This window comes from Pinus tabuliformis, chromosome 2_1 (genome assembly GCF_031772625.1).
Source record: "Pinus tabuliformis cultivar Carrire ecotype Pingquan chromosome 2_1, CPIR1, whole genome shotgun sequence".
In the NCBI taxonomy this organism is placed as follows: domain Eukaryota; kingdom Viridiplantae; phylum Streptophyta; class Pinopsida; order Pinales; family Pinaceae; genus Pinus; species Pinus tabuliformis.
Window position 1 is genome coordinate 852,125,461 of NC_142299.1, and position 15,029 is coordinate 852,140,489.

Consider the following 15,029-nt stretch of genomic DNA (forward strand, 5'->3'; position numbering starts at 1 on the left):
TGCTAGATTTTGCAGCAACACATTGCAAAATACATAAAGTTAAATCCAAGAAAACAAGCTTCTTGTTAAAATTTGTCACTGATCTAGAGACCATTGGTACTTCACTTCTGAGTGCAACTATTTAAGAATCTATATTTCACCTGACAATTTCAAGATTGTGATTCAAAGTTTGGAAAAAGCTAGCAATCAAGTTTTATAAGCCATCATAGCAAAAAAACATGTTTTCTACAATTTTTGCAAATAACCCCTTATAAGCAATGCATCAAGTAAAGAGACAGCATGAATCTGCATGTAGTAACAATTTAAGAAATAACAGAATGCATACCAGAGAATTATCCACATGACTGTCATCTTGCAGTGGTTGTTGCGGAACCAGTCGTGATGGATTCAAATTCCCCAAGGGCATTCCCACAGGAATCCCAAGTTCACAGTGGTTAGAGCGGCGTCTGTTTTCTTCCAGGCGAGGCCATATCGGAGGTACTGGTGATATCTGAGAAAGTGGGGACGGAGGCATTGTTGGGCCAACTTTAACCTGATAAACTACACTTGTTCGTGGCCATTCAGGCTGAACAGAGGTCATCCAAAATAATTCAAACTTCAATCAGAGATTATCTAGAGTTTGAAAAATAAGAGCAATTGCAGATTGATATGCAATTTTAATTTCAGAAATGAGGACAATGTGCAACACAAAGTCACATACACGGAAATATGTATTGAAAACAAATAAGGTACATGAGACTGCCATCAATTTTGTCTCAATATTCCTCACAATATCTATCGAAGGAATAAACCAAAAGAGCATTTGCTTGATATGGCACATTTTTTCAAAAATTCAAAGGATATCAAAAGAAAAGAATATCTAAGAAAACAAAAGAAACTTACTTGATCTTTAGCCATATCCTCCCTCCACTCTCTCTGAAGCTTCTGTAATAATAGCACAAGTATATTTTGCAACTCAGGATGAAAGTCGGGGGTAAACAGTTTGGGAATTTCCTCTTCACTGGTGTTCGCATGAACACACCTCCGGATCAACATTCGAAGACATACTACAACCTGCATAAAATAAATATTACCAGTTGACCACAACAATTGGATTCATATAAAACTGCTACTTTAACAAGCATTGATGTTCATGCATTTATTACTAGCAGCAAAGTAAACTGACTTAACAGAAAAGTTATTTGATCAGTACAGGCCAGCATTCTTCCCATTATGGATCTCATACTTTGGTGTATGTGATCCTTCTTTCCAACTTCTAGGCTTATAGAGCAAACTAGATCAATGTTATCTATGAAGGAATGAAAAAACAGGTTCACTAACTCAAAACAACTCATCATATGAATGGTAGATTAATGTATATTTTGAATTAACACCCAGGTGTATTGTGTGTTTGTTAAAATTGGCAACTAGGGCCAAACTCCATGTGGGTCACCTCATTTATGGCAACTGATATTTTTCCTAGATTCCTCTTGTCGAGAGGTGTAGGATTGATCTAAAGATCATCCGATTCCGACAAGTATTTATGGATATATGAATTTATATGTATTTACTTGACAAATTGTCTCTCTCTCCCCTTAGCTTTGGGTTATACAAGGAGCAGCTCACACGTGAGAAGGAGGACGCAAAAGCTGCTGAAGGTCTCTTTGACCTGCGTTGACTCATCAAGGGTGCGGTTTTGGTGTGACTGCCTCTCCTAGGCAGGCCGCAGATTTTGGAACAAAAATCGAGGCAATCAGTCTACAGGTTTGACCAGCATTGACTGCCCTAGTTTTGGGCAACATGTTGACTTCAGTCAACAGCAGTTTGACTGTGTTTTTGGGGCTGTTCAAGAGCTGTTTCTTCAGGCTGTTCGAGGGCTAGTTGACCGGAAATTGACCATGCATATTGGAGGTCAATTTCAACTCGTCTGACCAAGTTTGACTTTGCTGATCTAGGATTTGCTGCTACTGATATAAAATTACAAAATTCTGATTTTGTACTATTTCTCTCTGCTGAACTATTGAAGACAAAAGAAGATTTGATCAAAGGGTTTCCCTACATTGGGGTTTGTCCCTGGCTAGCCGCCACATCTTGTGTCTCTTGTCTTGGCTTGTTTTCTGTTGATCGTTTAATGTTCTATCTGCACTTTACTTAATGTATATGTGATTGCTAATCTGTGGCTAATAAGAAGAAAATAAGTAAACTACTCTAAGCATAGAACATACCATAATTTAACATGGTATCAAAGCTGAGGTGAAGACAAAGCCCAAGCAAGAGCAAGAGCAAGAGCAATCACCGAAGAGAAGGTTGGCAAGGCTATCCTAAAAACTTCATGGGGTCCTCAACACTCTTCCCCGCCGAAGACAAGCTCTGTGAGAAGTCTGACTATCACGGATGGAAGATGTCTCTCGATCTGACTTTAGAAGATCAGGAAGTGTTGGACCATGTGAGAGGCAATGTTGTTGCGCCTCCATCAAATGCATCCGCTGCTACCAAAAGCAAGTGGTCCAAGGGAGAAGTCAAAACAAGGAAGATCATTCAGGACTCTATCGACAAGCGCCTGGTGGCCTATGTTTCTGAGCTGACAACCTCCAAGGAAATCTACGATAGACGGGTGGGTTTATTTAAAGTTAATTATGCAAATCAAGTTTTGTTCCTTAGAAATACGTTGAAGGAAATTAAGAGGGCAAAGATGAGAGTATGCAAGCATATTTCTTAAGAATCACCGAGATCAAGAATGATCTCCTATCAATTGGGGAAGTAGTTCCTGACAGGGAAATGACTATCACAACTCGTGGAGGACTGCCATGTGAATGGTATATATTCAGGATTACTCTTCTCAACAATAATGTCATCCCAGGATTTGAGGAATTGATGGCTATATGTATTCAAGAAGAGATAAGGATGGAAGAGCAAGAAATGCCCACACTTAAAGGCCATCCCTCTGCCTTTTCTTCTCATGCTAAAATAAGAAACAATTATGGGGCTAAATCCAAAGAGAAGGCTGGACCAAAGGGTGGAAGAAAAGGACAATGTTAGAATTGCAATAAAATGGGCCACTATGCAAGGGAGTGCCCTGATAAAAGGGACTCACACCATGATGATGACCAAAATCACTCTCAAGGCAATTAAAGGAATGGCAGATCTAATGGCAGAGGTAAAAAAAATTCCGGAAATCAAGGAAGAGGACAACCCTTCAAGAAGGCAAGAAACTCCAGGTATGAATCTAACGTTGTTAACAATAAGCAAGATGAATATTGTCTACCAGTGGCCCTCTCTACTACTGCTCCCCCAGAGACGCTGGGAAATTGGCTTATTGATAGTGGTGCCTCAAGGCACTTCACTAGTTTCAAAGAAGCTCTCTCTAATCTGATAAAGAAGGAGATCAACCTAGAAATTGTTCTTGGGGACAATGCAAAATGTCCCATGAAAGGCGTAGGGAATGTCACTCTTAAATTGAATCAGGGTAATATAATCCATTTGCAAGAAGTCCTATATGTACCTGATCTCAAAAAGAACTTGGTGTCCGTTTCAGCAATGGAAGACAAAGGCTACAAGGTAACCTTCATCGATGACAAGGTACATGTATGGAAAAAGAATATTAAAGAAGCTTTCACTCTTGGGTTTCGAGTCAATTCATTATATCAAGTCAGAGGAAGTCCACTGGGTGTCATGTCTTGTTACACATCACTTCGGTCCGAACTATGGCATCGGAGGTTTGCTCACCTTCATTATAAATCTCTACCCAACGCAAGACAAATGGTGGCAGGGATGCCTGAGTTCCAAGTAGAGCAAGAAATTGTATGTCCGGGATGTGCCGAAGGAAAGCTCAAAAGGGGACCATTCCCCTCAAGCCTAAGTAAAACCTCTGATATATTGCAGTTGGTTCACTCAGACATATCTAGTATGATGCCTGTGAACTCCCTAGGAGGATATTTATATTACCTCACTTTTACAGATGAGTATTCTTGCAAGACTTGGATATACTTCTTGAAAAAGAAGGATGAAGTGTTCACTTGGCTTTGTCACTTCAAAGCCTTGATCGAGAATCAAACCGAAAAGAAAATCAAGATCTTAAGGACTGATAATGGAACTAAGTATGAATCCAATGAGTTCCATGACTTTTGCAAAGAAGCTAGCATTAAGAGGGAGACTACAACACCATATACTCCTGAGCATAATGGTGTCGCGGAAAGGAAGAATCGTACGATTGTGGAAGTTGTCCGTGCTATGCTTCACGATCAAAGACTTCCAAAGTTTCTATGGGCCGAAGCTGCGAATACCATCGTATATGTGCAAAATCGATGCCCTCATCAAGCATTGGGTTCCAAGACTCCCGAAGAGATGTTCACTGGTAAGAAACCTAACAAATCTCATTTTAGAATTTTTGGAAGTCTGGTATATTTTCATGTGCCGAAGGAGAAGACGAATAAATTGGGTGCATCTGGAAAGAAAGGAATTTTCATGGGCTATAGCGAAAACACTAAGGGCTATAGAATCTATGTGGCTGGTCAAAGGGAAATCGAGATTAGCCATGATGTCACCTTTGACGAAGATATGGCTCTTAGCAAAGTTGACAATCTTCCTACTCAAAGGGGATCTAAAGAAGCTGACACCAGGGAACCAAAGGAAAAGAAAGATGAGACAATGCCCGATGTGGAAGAACCTATGGATCCTATTGATCCCCCTCCGCAAGAGCCTTCCTCTTCTAGGAAGAGGTCTTCATGGCTAAGTGGGGACACTTGATGATGTTGAAGGGCACATTGCACCCAGGGGAACCTTTCAGGAAAGTAAGAAGCTGGCCAGGTATCAACGATACTTGACCATCATAAGCACAATCATCTAAAATGAGCCTTAGTCATTCGCAAAAGCTGTCAAGCATCAAGTATGGAAGGATGCTATGATTGAGGAATACGAGTCCATCATGAAAAACGATGTCTGGGATGTGGTCCCCAGACCCCAGGACAAAGCAGTTGTCACTTCGAAATGGCTTTAAAAGATAAAGCATGCAGTTGATGGAAGTGCGGAAAAGTATAAGGCTTGGTTTGTCGCTCGTGGCTTCTCTCAGAAGGAAGGTAAGACTATGACGAGATATTTGCACATGTTGCCCGATATACCACCATCGGCTCGATCATAGCCCTTATTGCTTCGCAATGATGGAACCTACATCAGATGGATGTCAAGACCGCGTTCTTGCATGGTTTGATCAAAGAGGAGGTCTATGTGGAGCAACCCGAAGGATTTGAGATTCATGATCGAGAATCTCAAGTGTGAAGATTGAAGAAAGCCCTCTATGGGCTAAAGCAGGCACCCCGAGCGCGGTATGAGAGGATCGGTAGCTACCTGATGAAGCTGGGATTCACTAGGAGTGAAGCCGACCCTAACCTTTACTTTAAGGTTGAAGATGACAAACCTCTCATACTAGTGTTGTACGTTGACGACCTCTTTCTAATAGGTGTAGACCCTCTCATTTTGAAATGTAAGAGGGAGTTGGCTTCCGAGTTCGAGATGAAAGACCTAGGACTGAAGCACTATTTCCTAGGACTGGAAGTCTGGCAAAAACCAGGGGAGATTTTCCTATCTTAGGGAAAATACGTGGTGAAAATATTGGAGAGATTCAGTATGGTGGACTGCAAGCCCGTGACTACCCCGATGGAGCTTGACTTCAAGAAGTTAAGTGGTAGTGTTGTTGGACCTGTTTTACAAAATGCTACAGAGTATCGTCAACTCGTCGGAGCATTGATGTTCTTGGTGAACTCCCGTCCAGATATATCCTTTACAGTCAACACATTGAGTCAACATATGGCTGAGCCTCACCACACACATTGGATTGGTGCCAAGAATCTGTTGAGATATCTTCGTGGCACAATCACTCGTGGTTTGAGATACACTGTCGGAGATGTGAGACTACTCAGATATACCAATGCTGACTGGGCACGCAATGTGATGGACCGAAAGAGCACTTTTGAGTGTTGTTTCTCTTTGGGATCTGCCTCGATATCCTGGATGAGCAAGAAGCAGAAGTCAGTGGCTTTGAGCACCGCCGAGGCAGAGTACATTGCTGCTAGTATGGCCTCCTGTGCGGCAGTCTGGTTGCGAAAGCTCTTCAATGAGCTGTTTGGATTTACATTGGATACCATCGTGATCCTGTGTGACAACTAGAGCGGGATTCGTTTATCAAAGAATCCTGTATTTCATGATCGCTCCAAGCATATCGATATCAGGTACCACTATATTCGGGATATGGTGCAGTGGGGAGCAATAAGGCTCTGTTGACCACTACGGGTCAACTACCCATAGCAGTACCCCCCCTTTTCTTCGCAAAAAAGGGATAGTGCTTGATCGACATGTCCGTGCCATTCGACAGTCATCATCGACTTGATCATATTATGTTGTAAACCCAATCTGCATGTATAAATTGTAAATAATCTTAGCAGATATGAGTCATGTATGTAAATTGCCTAGGTGGACCTAATTTTCTAAGTGATAATCTACGTTCCGGAAGGTTTTTCGTCTCACCGATCCATGATCGGCAGAGTTTTCCTTCAGCCTAACCCCAAAGCCGGAATGGATTTTGTCATTAGAATCTTAGGAGAATCCTAGTGTGTTAATCTGCTAGATTATAGTTGTGTCACAGAACTGGGTGGTTTATGAGGGTCTATGTCAAATGGGTTTTCCCCCTTGAGATGTAAAGTTGTAAAAGTCATGATGTGAAGTGTCTTGAGGGTTAAAAAATGTTTTAATCCCCTCATTAGTCCTAAGTCCTAGGTCCTAGGTGATTTTTCCAAAGGCTAAGTTCGAGGATCCATTTAAAAAATAAATCAAAAAATTAAAAAAATTAAAAAAAATTAAAAATAACTAAATAAATAAAATTAAAAATTTAAAAAAAAATAATAATAATAATAATAATAAATAAAAAATAAATAAAAAATGAAGAATAAAAAAGTAATTAATAAAATAATAATATTTTGAGTAAATAAATGCAGAATTTCAATTTTTTAATGCATTAAAAATTCGACGGATGAGATTAAGAGATATCTTGATCCTCATCGACGGTCGAGATCATTTTGACATGGATCACTCGAACTAGCTGTTGGGGATTTTTCCTTTAAATAGGGTCCTAGGGGTCATTTGAGATCATTCGATCTGTGAGTCTTGTGCTGAAGAAGCTCTCTTGTAAACTTTTTCTGGTGCTAATAAAGAAAGACTTTGGGGTTAAAATCCTGCTGGTGTTACTCTCTGGAAGTGCTGTGAGCTATTTTATTTTCTGCATATTTTAATTTTTAGCCATTAGTAACAGCTTATTGAAGAGTATTGTTGAGCACAGGTATCTTGTTCACTTGCTAGGGTTTGAATGGTATTAGATTTTCTGAAGTAATGGCAGGTATCTTCACTGCTTTGGAGATCTAGTATTGTATTTTCTCTCTTTATTGATGGTTAAAGTGAGCTGTGCAGGAAACCCTTATTGAAGAAGATCAGTGGGCGTTTGGGGAAGTTCTCGGCTGAACCAGCCAACTCCCGCAAGCATTTTCTTGCAGAGCCCAACTAGTTTTGATCCTGGGTTTATTATTTAAGTTTGTTTTCTGATTTGCATGAGAAGTTTCTAAGGCATTTCATAATCTGAAGTTCTAAAAATATTATTGATGATAACTGACAGATTTGGCTGTTCTAGAGCCATAATTTTGCAATTTTGAACCGGTTTGTAGGGTTTCAGTTTTAATCTTTGCATATTATCTCTGGGTGTTTGTTCTGCCACTGCAGGTTGCAAATCTGAAGGTGAGCTAAAATCTTGAAGCCAGATCTAGGCCCTGGAGGGTAAGATCTGGCCTCAAAATCAATTTTCTGCAGGGACATAGTTCTGTTGTTTGGATTTTCATTTGCGTTACAAGAAAAGAATTTTATTGTGAAGTGGGTTTCTCCACATTTATGTACAGCTACCCTCATCGTTTCATTAATCCTATCACTACCCAGCTGCAAAAAATAAATAAATAAATAAATAAAAAAAGGAGCAGCATATTATCCCAGCTCCCATCTCTGCGCTTTAGCCTTTCCCTCGTGGCTGCCTTCTCAAGTTACCCAAGCGCTGCCATAAACTGTTGTGCACAGCCTCCATCTGCATTCAAACCCCATTCTGTCTATCGCTCTACTTCCTCCACACGCAAGCTTCCACACTGCTCCAAACCTGCACACCCATTCTTCAAATAAATAAATAAAAAAACTTCGACCCTCTCTGCCTGCGTTTCTCCATTCCGCCCTCAGCTCTTCACGCAGCCATTGCTCCACGATCTCATTGCCTCCACGCCCTAAAAAAAAACCGTTGTACCTACGCCTAATCCAGCTGCCAACGTTCTGCTCTCCTTTCGTCGTGCAGTCACATTTTCTTGGCTCCCCTGCTGCCGTCGGGCTAACGAACGCATAGAAAAGCAGTAAAATTGCATGCGTGGGTAAGTTTTTGAGTTGTGCGTTTCAATTTCCATTGTTTATACATGCGTGGTCTATTCTGCTGTATTTTTTATTTAGAGCATTAGTTATCGGGCTAGGTTTCTGCGTTAAATCTTATTTTCCCATTTCCTTTTTAATGTTTTATGTAGTTTAGTTCAAAATCTTGATATTTTGTTTTAGATTAGTTTCTTTCTTTTTTTTAATTAAAAAAAAAAAGGGGAAAAGGGTTAGTTTATTTTTTTTGGATTTATTTAGATTTAGTTTAGTTTGATTTTAAACAATAACTAAAAAAAAAATCAATAAAAATATTTATATATATATATATATATATATATTTTAAAAAAGATTAAAAAAGGTTCCTTTTATTTTTATTATACCTTAGTTTAGATTTAAATTAGATTTTTTCAAGTTTTGCTTTAGTTTCAGTTCAAGTTTTAATTTTAAGTTTTATTTTAAGAATATATATATATATATATAAAGTTTTAATCTTTAGTGATTCTTGTTTAATATTGTTATTAGCCTTTGGTATATTGGTTTATTTTTTTAACTTAGGTTTTAGTTTTAAATTAGACATTTTTCAGTTTCATTCAAAAATATATATATATAAAATATAAAACATAAAAATTTTGAATCATTTTTTGTCGCTTTAGGTCTTTAGTATATTTTGTCACGTTTTCAAATTTTGGTATTTTTCGCTAAGGCTAATAAATTTTTGATGTGGGTTTAATGTTTATCATTTTTGTGGTTAAACATGCTTAAATGATCATCTCAAGATCAGCTATATGAAAGTGATAACGGGTCGGCACTTGAAATTGCGTGGTTGTTTAAAGCATTTATCTTTCGAAAATTTAATTGCCGGAATATCGTTATTGAGCTTTAATCGCTGGATCACTATAAGAGCATTGTGCGTTTATCGAATATCTTGCATTTGCTTGAGTTATCTGATGGTAAATGATTGTTAATGAGTTCATCTTTCTGCAGCATTTGATAGATAATCATTCAGCCATTAAATCTATAAGGCACTGGTCTATTTATTTAACAAATCATTTTAGTGCTTGTTCCTTTGTGTCTCCCAACCCAACTGGTTCACAGTTGATCATCCATTTCCCTACAGGGTCTACCCCCCTCAGCTGCGGGAGACAGGCTTAAACGGAGAGATCGGGATCAGAGTGACAGCGCCCGGTCTGAGCGTTGTCGTGACAATCTATGCGACAACATTTTTTGGCACCGCTGCCAGGGATAGAGTTTTTCTGTCCTTGGTTCTTTCATTTCAAGCTTTTCCGTGTTTCACTTCTTGTTCAAGTGGCGACTCCACTTCATATATTATCTTCAAGAGTGTATACTAGAAGACATCCAAGCAGTCTGTGCAATCCTACTTCTGATCCTGAAAAGGTCCTCAGGGTACGATTACACAAACTCTCTTCTCGTACACTTCTTGTTAACGTTGGACAAGAAGCCCTCTCTAATATCCATTTGCTTTTTACTAGTCAAGTTAAGCACAGCATCATGGATATGTATGCCCCTTGCAATTTTTCTAATATTCCAGGGTATCCCAATGCTCTTCCATCAGTTGGGATAGATAAGTTGCCTACCTTTCAAGGAGATAATGCGATTAGTGCAAATTCGCATCTGAGGGATTTTAGTATATGGATGGCTAAGTAGGCGAGGTCTCCTAATTTCGATCATGAAAATGTTAGAATGACTCTTTTCATTTTAACCTTGGGAGGTGATGCTCATGAATGGTTTACTGAAAAACCTCAGAATTCATTTGACTCCTTAGAATCGATCATTAATGTCTTTAAAGAAAAATATGGAGATAAGAGAGAAGGAAGACACCTCGTAAAAGCTATTAGCCTAATAAAAAAGAGAGGATGAAACTGTTGAAGAATTTAATAAAAGGTTTAATGGTACTGTTAGAGAATTACCTCAATACTATAAACCTACAGACAAAACTCTCCAAGATTTTTACATTGATGCCTTTAGTCCCGAGCCATCTTATGAATTAAGGTGCGCTAAACTTAATGATTATAGAGATTGCCAAGCCTTAGCTATAGAGCTTGAAAAGGACAAGGCCGCATCTGGGAAGTCTGAGATCCCAGGTTTTGATAAGGCTGCCACGAAACTAAAGGAACCTAAAGGAAAAGCAGTTCAAGAGCCTGAAAGCGAGCTTGTTCTCTAATTGCTTCAAAAGATTGAAACCATGGAAATTAATCATAATAAGGAGATAACCACTTTGCAGAATAGGTTGATCCAAATGGAAAGAGCGCAAACGCAGAATTTTCAACCTCGAAATAATAATAATAGAAATAACAATTGGCAAAGGAAGGGTCAATCTAGTGAGCAGAGACCTCCTAATCCGCTAACTAATTTGGTTGATAATGCTCCTCCTTACTGTCGGGTTTGTGATGCTCTTCATGAAGAGGCCACTTGTCCCATCGTTAGAAGAATTTTAGATAATGGATGTTTGGAACAGGTGATCAAATTAATGTAGTAGGCAGCAAGTTTCCTTTGTCTATGGATGATTGGATAGAGGTCAAGGAAAAGAGTCGTGATGTTATGAATCCTTCATCAGCTTTTAGTATAAATAACCTGGAAAATGAAGATGACATTTTGGCTAGGTTATATGGTGAAAAACCCCCTCCCGAGCAAATCTTGGAAATTGCTAGAGATAAGGGTTTGACCTATCAGAGAAGGGATAAAGATCAAAGCGGGAATCAAATTCCCCCTCGAACTTTTAACCCTGGTGTAAACTCTGGATTAGATTCGATTTGGGAAGTTGGTTTAACAATGCAAAAATCTAGGTTCCTGTCTCCGAGATTGCTAAAATCCCTTCCCAAAGAGACAAGTTACTAAAAGCTATTCAAGGTCCTCAAGTAAATACTTCTCAATAGAAGACTCAGGAAGTTGACTATCATGATGCTCCCATATATTTGCAAAGCTTAGATGCTGATAACAAAGATCACCAGCCTTTCTTTATCACCTTGTTAGTTAATGGATATAAATTGAATAATTGCATGTTGGATTCTGGTGCATCAGCTTGTGTAATGACTAAAAGGGTCATGGAACAGCTTAACTTAAGAGTTTCTAGACCCTACTATAACATATGCGCCATGGATTCTAAGAAAATCGAAGTGCATGGTTTAATCAAAGATTTGCAAGTTCATCTATCAGTTTACCCAGACATCATGGTTGTCATGGATATTGTTGTTGTGGATGTGCCTGATGCCTGGGGTATGCTAATATCCAGAAAGTGGGCCTCTGATCTAGGAGGAAGTATTCAAATGAAATGGTCATATGCTATGATTCCTTCTCCTAGGGGTGATGGTTTTGTAAGACTAAATAGAGAGCCCGAAAGATAATTTCATGTTGAAGATCCTAAGAGACCTCACAATGAGATAATCAAAGAGTAATCTGACATTGGGAACTATGCCATCATGTCTAATTTTATAATTCCTCCCGATGATAAGATTAAGGATCTCAAGGGGAAAGTTTGGTATATGTACTTCGATGGTGCATCGTCTAGGCATGGTAAAGGTGTTGGAATAGTGCTTAAATCTCCCCTTGGTCACATTTTCAAGTTTGCCTATCGATTAGAATTTGAAGCAACCAACAATGTCGCTGAATATGAGGCTGTATTGTTGGGGCTTGAGTTGGCAAAATCTTTGAAGGTTAAATTGCTTAGCATTAAGGGGGATTCTGATTTAGTTATCATGCAACTTAAAAATAAATTCACATGCAGAAATCAAAGATTGAGGAATTATCGAAATGTTGTGTGGGATACTATGGAGCACTTTGATGCTCTTGATCTCAAAGCTATCCCAAGAGAACAAAATAGTTTGGCAGATGAACTTGTCGTAGCTGCTACTACTTTCCAGTTATCTGATGAGCTAATTAATGATAAGATCAAAATGGAAGTAATATTTAGACCATCTGTTCCAGATAACTCAGAGCATTGGCAGGTCTTCAATGATGAAAAGCAAGTCATTCGTTTTCTTAATAGTTTGGATGAGTTTGAGGATTTCCGAATAGTTTCTGAGGAGGATGGATCTTTAAATCATGAGCATATCATAAATCCTACTCCTAGGAATGTGGTTGCCTTAGAGCAACATTTTGATCGGCATGATGCCATGAAGTTGAGAGAAGAAAACAAGATAGACCTAGGCGAATATATCGAGATAAACATTGGTACTTCTGAAAACCCGAAAATGGTTAAAATTGGTAGAGGTACTAGTGTGGAGGAAAGAAAAAAGTTAACTGATTTACTTCGCAAATATCGAGATGTTTTAGCTTTTTCTTATGATGAATTAAAGGGTTATAGGGAAGATGTCATGGAACATACTATCCCAAACTTAGGCAAATTAATCCTAAATTAGCCCCCTTGGTTCAGAAAGAGCTTGAGAAAATGCTTGCAGCAAGGATTATTGCCCAAACAAGGCATTCGACATGGTGTTCGAATCTGGTGATTGTTAGGAAAAAGAATGGTACGATAAGACTGTGTGTCGATTTTCGAAACCTTAATCTAGCATGCAAGAAAGATAATTACCCTTTGCCAAACATGGAGACTTTGTTGCAAAGAGTAACCGGTTCTGGAATGATGTCGCTGTAGATGGTTTTTCTGGGTACAATCAGGTATGGGTTAAGAAGGAGGATCGTCATAAAACCACATTCACCACACCATGGGGTACCTTTGAATACATCAGAATGCTGTTTGGATTAACAAACGTTGGGGCTACATTCCAAAGGGCTATGGATTATGCCTTCAAAGGATTAATCGAGAAATTTATTGAAATTTACCAAGATGATCTTATTGTTTTCTCTAAAGATGGTATTAGTCATGTAAATCATCTTAGGCAGGTTTTCGATAGATGTAGAGAATAAGGGATTTCTTTGAATCCAGCTAAGTCTGTTTTTGGAGTAACAGAAGGGAAATTACTTGGCCATATTATTTCTAAGGAAGGAATCAAAATTGACCTGGAAAGAATCGAAGCAATCCAAAAGATTCCTCTCCCTCATAATCTTAAATCCCTTCAGTCTTTCCTTGGAAAGACAAATTTTATTAGAAGATTTATTCCAAATTACGCAGAAATAGCTAAGCCTATTCAAAGTCTTCTAAAGAAAGATGCAAAATTTGTTTGGCAAGAAGACAGCAAAAAGGCTTTCCAAGAAATCAAATGTGCTATTGCAAGAGCTCCTGTCTTAGTTAGTCCCAATTATTCCAAGGATTTCATGATTTTTTCTTTCGCTTCCGAAGATACCATTGCTGGTGTCCTGCTACAAAAGAATAAAGATGGTCACGAGCAGCCTATCGCTTTCATGAGTAGAGCACTTCAAAATTCTGAATTGAAGTACAATACCATGGAAAAGCAGGCTTATGCCTTGGTCAAGTCCCTTAAGCACTTCAAAACTTATGTGGGTTATTCTAAAATCATTGCTTTCGTCCCACATTCTGCTGTTAAAGATATATTAACTCAAACCGATTGCTTAGGGACTCATGCTAGGTGGGTTACTAAAATACAAGAATATGATTTAGAGATCAGACCCACCAAGCTAGTCAAAGGCCAAGGTTTGGCTCAGATGTTGACTGAAGGTAACGAAAAGACTCTTGGTTTGTTTTGTCTTAGTGATCTATCTTCGCCGGAGTTGCAAAGATTAGGAGAGCATGAGTGGTACAAGGACATAGTTTATTACTTGATGAATCTTGCATGTCCTAACCATTTAGTTGCTCATAAGAGAAGGGCTCTTAGACTGAAAGCCACTAAGTATTGCCTTATGAAGGATGGCCTTGGGTGGAGAAATCCTGAGGGCATAGTGCTTAGGTGTGTTGATGACATTGAGTCCAAGAAATTAATCTCTGAGTTTCATTCAGGATTTTGTGGTGGTCATTATGCTGCTAGAACTACCGCCCACAAAATCCTGAGAGCTGGCTATTATTGGCCTTCAATCTTTTCTGATGTGCACAAGTTTGTTAGAGCCTGTCAAGCCTGTCAACTATTCACTGGGAAACAGAAGCTTGCTGCCCTGCCCCTACAACCTGTCATTGTAGAGGCACCTTTTCAGCATTGGGATCTGGACTTCATAGGGAAGTTCCATGAAAATTCTAGCAATGGCTACTCATGGATTTTGACTGCTACGGATTATTTCACTAAATGGGTTGAAGCCATTCCTGCTAAGAATGCCACTGAAAAGGTTATTATGGATTTCATTGAAAATAATATCATTACTAGATTTGGTGTCCCTGCTAAGATCACTACTGACAATGCCAAAGCTTTTAGCTCCTTAGAATTTTCATCTTTTTGTTTCAAGTATGGCATTGTCTTATCTCATTCGTCAAATTACTATCCTCAGGGTAATGGTCTGGCTGAATCAAGTAACAAGAATCTCATAACCATTATCAAGAAGATAGTAGGAGATAATAAGAGATCATGGGACAGCAAAATCAGGTATGCTTTATGGGCAGATAGAATCACTAAGAAGAAAGCTACTGGTAAATCTCCCTTTGAATTAGTTTATGGCTTGGATGTAACTTTACCTGTGCACCTCAAATTGCCAGCTTATCAGCTCCTCCCAAATTTTTCTACTAATAAAGATGTGGTTCAGAATAGCATAGA

General features: G+C 38.8%; 1 protein-coding gene across 4 annotated transcripts in view; it reads right to left on the minus strand.

Annotated features, from left to right (window-relative positions):
* LOC149203333 (uncharacterized) overlaps positions 1-15,029 on the minus strand; it is a 197,369-nt gene that overhangs the window by 149,037 nt on the left and 33,303 nt on the right. For all 4 annotated transcript variants that reach the window (XM_089403404.1, XM_089403403.1, XM_089403406.1 and 1 more), the window contains exons 2-3: positions 883-1,053; positions 326-565 (exon numbers count right to left, since the gene is read on the minus strand). In XM_089403404.1, the coding sequence (XP_089259530.1) occupies positions 326-565; positions 883-1,053 (411 nt within the window). The remainder of the gene's footprint in view (positions 1-325; positions 566-882; positions 1,054-15,029) is intronic.